The following is a 5,264-nucleotide window of genomic DNA, read 5'->3' on the forward strand; positions in this document are numbered from 1 at the left end:
TAAGAGGCTGGTGATCATTAGTACTATAGTCCTAGGAGGGTCACAAGGAAGCATTACTATTTATGTACAGCACTTAGAAGAGTGCCGGGCACAGGGTCCCTGCTCTATAAGTTGCTTTTCATAGATTCAGCCAAATTACCTCCCAAATGGATTTCTTGCACCACCGCCACAGAGGTTTGCTCCTCAACTCACCCACTCTCGGAATGGTTAAGCACTTGGAAGCTTGTCGTCCTAGTGCAGGAAGCCCGATTCGTGGTTTTAGTTTACATCTCCAGGGTCAGCGGTGGTGAGCATCTTTGAAGGGGGGACTGGACAGTGAGACTCTCTCTTCTTTGAATTGCCTCAGAGTGGGGAAAGAGCTGAGGGAGTGAGGTCAACCCCAGACTGTCCCCCAAATCTGCCTGCCAAGAACGTTTGATGGAGCAGTTGAGGCAGAGATGTTACAGAAGAAAACGACAATCCCTTTGTCCTCTGGCCACTTAGGGAGAAGTACGCCGACCACTCATCACTGAGCGCGGGATTCCTCTGCCCATTCTCCCATCGGGTCATAAGACTTGTGGTGGAAGGGAGGCTGGCAAATGCTTTCAGCACGTGCTAGGCGCCCAGCGCCTCCATCCTGACGTTTCATCCTCACCTCCCAGGAGACCAGCGCCCTCAGTACCTTCCTGCCTCCTGCTCCACCCACTTTGTACACAGTCAGGGCTCAGGGCTGTGACTCTAACCGGAAAGGGGAGGTGGGACAGGAGGAGGTGGGACGAGAGGCTTGACAGAGGTATACACGCAGCATCACCTTCAGCCACCAACTCGCCATCTGCCGGGATGGCCTTTGGGCTTGGCAGCAAACCACAGGAGGCCCTCGACCCCATTGGTTACACCTCGAGGGCGCGGGCAAACAAGGCGTGTGCTGCTTGGCAGGAACCGGACCAATGAGGAGGCGGCAGCGCTGGCTCGCTGAAAGCCTCGCGTGATTTGAGGCGATCTCCTGTGTGTGGTGCGCGTGGTGCGCGTGGCGCTTGACGGCGTGCGCCAGACGCCACCCGCCTCGCCTGCCCTGACCGCCGCCACCGCTGCCACCTCGATCCGGTTGATAAATCGTCACCGTCCCAGGTCCGCCGGCCACCCAGATTGCGACATGAGCTCCTCAGATGGTGAGGCGGCTGTTTGGGGAGCGGGTTTCGGCTCAGAGTGCGGGAGCAGACCAGCGGCCTTGAGGCCAGCTCCACAGCCCCGCGGGGACCCAGGCCATGCCCCGAGCCGGGGGCACCGCGAAGCGGCGAGGGTGAGGGTGGGGATGGCTTCCTAGACCCTGAAGGCTTCGAGTCAGAGTGGGAGGTGCCGGAAGCGGGAGGGCAGGTGCTGTGGGGCCGCGAAGACCGGCCTGGCTCCCCGGCCGACGACCAGGGGGACGTCCTGCAGCTGGCTGACGAGTCAGTAGCGACCGTCCTGCAGCAGCTGACCAACCTGGGCTTGCGGGGCATCCGCAGATGCCTGTTCCCGGAGAGCTACGTGGTCGGCGAAGGGTCTCCCTTGTGGGACCTCGAGGCGCGTCCCGGCAGTCGAGGCGTGGCCGCCCGGAGGTGTGGGGAAGAGGCACAGGCTGAGGCCTGCCCTCTCCAGGTCGGTGGAGTCGAGGCGGGCCGGGCCTGGGGGATCCCGAAGAGAGGCAGTAAGAGTAGGTTGAAGGTGGCTGTGGATCGCCAGCGGCTCCCCTCAGAAAGCCCAGCCGGGCTGCTGTCCGACTCCGAGTCCTCTGATGAGTTCAGTGAGATAGAGCTGATGAGGGTGAGCATTTATGCCAAAGACAGAGGCCAGGCCAAGCTCAACGGCCCCAAGGACCCCGGGGACACACCCAGAGACTCGAAAGTCCAAGGCAGGGAGAATCTCGTTAACGTGCCAGGCACTTGCCTGTCCTCGGCTCTGCGAGGATTAATCTCGGTTGTGGAAAGGCAGGTCAGGCAGGGCGATGCAGAGCAGGAGGACGTCTCTCCCCCTAAGAAATTGCAGAGCGTGCTCAGGGAGAAGGGGGGCAGCCTGCCCAGGTACCCGGGAGTAGCAGTAGCATCAGCTACTGCAGCTGCCACTACAGGCAGCCTACCGCAGCCCAGTCCTAGGAGGAAGGGGGAACAGGAGAAGAAATCCCTCAGGGGCGTCTCCAAACCTGCCCCGGGGAGAACCTTCCCTTCCTGGGAGCAGGGAATCTCGGCCACTCCCCTGGATCCGGTCACCTTCCCCCCAGTCTCCGGCATCCCGCTGCTTGAGAGGTCCAAGAAGTATGCCTTGGTCCCTTCGGGAGCCAAAGAATCCAAGCAAACCGGCGCTCGGAAGAAATCCATGGCTAGGCGGGCACGGGAGTTGGTGGCAGCAATGGCGGTGTCCGGAGAAGACAACGACCCAAATAGAGACCCATTCCCAAAGGGCCGAGTGAGTAGGCCAGGCCCCTCCTCGCTCCCCCCTCTTCCCCCTGCCATCCTCCCCAGGACACAGGTCTTCACCCGTGCTCCCTCTGTCCATCCCTCAGGGGTGGTCATTGGGTGGCCCTCGGTCACTGGGTCATTAGGATGCCAGATTGGGGTCTTTTACTAGGGACAAACGTTAAGGTAGCACTTTGGGTGTGCTGGGCTGGGTTCTCCACCCTTGGCCTGTTTCCAGCCAGGCTGGGGCTGGAGTGGAAGGGAGAGCTGGTAGCTGAATTGATTTGAGGGGCCCCTTAAAAGCTTCACAGAGCTTCGGTGTTTAGACACATCACTTTCCTGAATCCTACTTCCTAGCTGATCCCCAAACCTTCCTTGCAGGGGCCCCAGGCTTTCTCAGTGCCACACTGTTGTCCCCAGCTCAGCTCTGCCTGCTGGCCTGGGGCTGACTTAGAGGGAATGTGCTGAAGAGATCAGCCTTTCAGTTTCCTTTCCAGTTCCCTGCCTCAGCTCGGTCTTGAATCACACGAGGTCTCACACACACAGACATAGACATATAAATGCACTGGTACACACAGGTGCATGCACACACACACATCCTTACTCCAGGTCAGTGAGAAATCTTTGTTCTTAGCTGACCACTGACAGGGCACCGGCGTCTTGTCCACAGGTGGTGCGTCAAGGAGAACCCAGCAGCACCAACGTCAACATCAGAGGCGGGCAGGATTCAGGAAACTCAGAGCCCGTGGCCATGAACAAGGGAGAAGTCATGCCCAGAGGGCCTGGCCCCTCAGGTGAGTGTCCTGGGTTTTGATATGGGGGCAGGGAACCAGGGGTGAGGGCAGAAACCTCTGTCTGTCTCTCTCTCTTTTCTGGGGCCTCAGCCTTGCTCTCAGGCTGCCTCTTCCATGGGAAACAGGTGTCAGCAGGGCTAGCCCTGGCCCCATCACCTTCTGTGTGGGATTTGTTTGGCAGGGGTGATCGGTGGCAGTGCCCCAACAGCTACTCTGGGCGTAGACCTGCAGGCTAATAGCGTTTTCTGTGAAGTGCTGTTCGCCCACATTGCTCTCCCAGGTGCTGGCCGTGGCTGCCGCTCTGGGAGGCTCGAACCCAGAACCACAGTCTTTCGGGACCATCGTGGTAAAATGGCTGCCCCTGAGGAATAGGAGGGGCAGGCCCAGAGAGAAGGTTTGGGCTGCCTGCCGGGCAGAGCCGGGGAGGCTTGATGCTAGCAGAGGGTGGTACTGCCTCACCTCACGTTAGACCCTGCTTGGCCCTTTCCACCTCACTGGGAGCCTGGGAAGCTGGATTGTGTGTCCTTTCCCTGTCAGGTGACCGTGAACCAACTGACCATCCCCCAAGACCGAAAAGGCGGCAGCAGCCAGCTGCAAGGCAGGGCTGTCCTCGGGTAATGCTTCTTCTGGCTCCTGGAAATGCACACCCAAACCCCATGGTGGGATCTGGGTCCAAGTTCAACTGACATGTGTGGGCACCCCCCCCGCCCCCCGCCCCGTCCCCATCCCACACCCCAGGGAGGGAGCCCACCTCCTTTCCTCTGAGGAAAGTCTTTCCCTTGCCAGTCTAGACACCTGGCTTTGGGATGGAGGGCCCGGGGGGAGAGGAGAGGAGGAGGAGAGGGGAGGCGGGTGTATACTAACCATTTCTCTTCCTGCTGTGTCTGCTGGCCTAGTGTCTGGTGCTACAGAGAGAAATAGACGACCTTAAGGAGCAACTTGGTATGAGGAACCAGGGACAGAGAGCAGTGGGTTCTTAATGCAGAAGTGGGGTGGGCCCTTGGGGTGGGTGGGCTGCCGGTGCAGGAGGCCTCGTAGGGACCAGCATTCCTGTGGGGAGGAGAACCTATCACGCCTGACCCTGGAGCGGGCGGTGCATGTTCAGCTGGGCGTGTGGACAAGGAGCAAAGTGCTGTGTGGACTGCGTGCACACTCTGCCAGCCAGGCGAGTCCTAGAGAGCTCCTTCTGATAGGACTTGTAGAGATGCCTTGTTGATCTGGTGTGGCCTCGGAGGTTCTTGTTGGATTGTTTGTGAGACAATTTTTGAATGGTCTGGGCGTGGCCCCGACCTTGAGAGCTGCTGGCACATTTTGTTTCCTTTTAGGAAATGGCTCCACATTTAATTCCGGTAGTGGGGAGTGACGAGGCCCAGAGCTCTTTGCATCGGGGCTGGGGGTATGTGGGTTTCAGGTTGCAGGGCTAGGTGGTTCCCCACGGGGACAGGGGGACAGGCTTCTATGTCCGTCTGTCTAGAGCACCTGTTTATGCCTCTCCCTGTTGCAGCCTCCATGCAGTACCAGGTTGACAAGTTCCGGATCCTTTGAAATGAGTGTTACACACCCCACACCCCTTCCCACAGTCCTGGCTGTTGAGCAGGGCCGTGGGCTGGCCCTGGCTTGAGGCTCTTCCCTGACTCTGCTGTTTCACAGGTTGAGCCCAGTATCTTCCGGCAAGAGGAGCAGCTGTTACCTCCGGGGCCGGCGAGCTGTGGCCAAGCTTGTTGCCTCCTGTTCTGCCTCCACCAGGGCATCCTCTGCCCCTTGTTTTGCCCCCTGTCTGCCCCAGTTTCACAGCAGTTTTTGATTAAAAGGCTTCTCATATTCTGTGTTCTGTCCTCTCTCTGGGGGGTAGGGGTTGGGGGAATGGGGCAAGGCCTGGTGGGGAGCCACTCCGTATCAGAGCCTGTTCCACAACAGTACCTCTGGCATCCTGTGGGGGGCACTCTGGGTCAGCCTGTGCTACCATCCAGGCCGTCAGGCCAGCGGAGCGCCCCTAGTGTGTGTTCTGTGTGGGCTCTGTCTGGCCACCTTGGCACGTCCCCCCTTTTCCCTGAAGGCC

At 59.5% G+C, this 5,264-nt stretch overlaps 1 protein-coding gene across 1 annotated transcript; it reads left to right on the plus strand.

Moving 5' to 3' along the window:
• The first annotated feature begins 819 nt into the window (after nucleotides 1–819).
• LOC145535687 (uncharacterized protein CXorf49 homolog) lies at nucleotides 820–5,026 on the plus strand. Its single transcript, XM_081564067.1, has 7 exons — nucleotides 820–901; nucleotides 975–1,148; nucleotides 2,237–2,421; nucleotides 3,082–3,205; nucleotides 3,743–3,819; nucleotides 4,102–4,147; nucleotides 4,856–5,026. The coding sequence occupies exons 1-7, from the start codon at nucleotides 820–822 to the stop codon at nucleotides 4,858–4,860; spliced, it is 693 nt and encodes a 230-aa protein (XP_081420193.1). The 3' UTR covers nucleotides 4,861–5,026.
• Nucleotides 5,027–5,264: the final 238 nt, after the last annotated feature.

This window comes from Giraffa tippelskirchi, chromosome X (genome assembly GCF_054371585.1).
Source record: "Giraffa tippelskirchi isolate mGirTip1 chromosome X, T2T-mGirTip1v1.2.pri, whole genome shotgun sequence".
NCBI classification, from domain to species: Eukaryota; Metazoa; Chordata; class Mammalia; order Artiodactyla; family Giraffidae; genus Giraffa; species Giraffa tippelskirchi.

Coding starts and splice junctions, on each gene's coding strand:
- LOC145535687 (XM_081564067.1), top strand. CDS start 820: ATGGCCTTTGGGCTTGGCAGCAAACCACAGGAGGCCCTCGACCCCATT. Junction 902..974: donor GGCGCGGGCAAACAAGGCGT/GTGCTGCTTGGC, acceptor GCGTGATTTGAG/GCGATCTCCTGTGTGTGGTG. Junction 3,206..3,742: donor CAGAGGGCCTGGCCCCTCAG/GTGAGTGTCCTG, acceptor TTTCCCTGTCAG/GTGACCGTGAACCAACTGAC.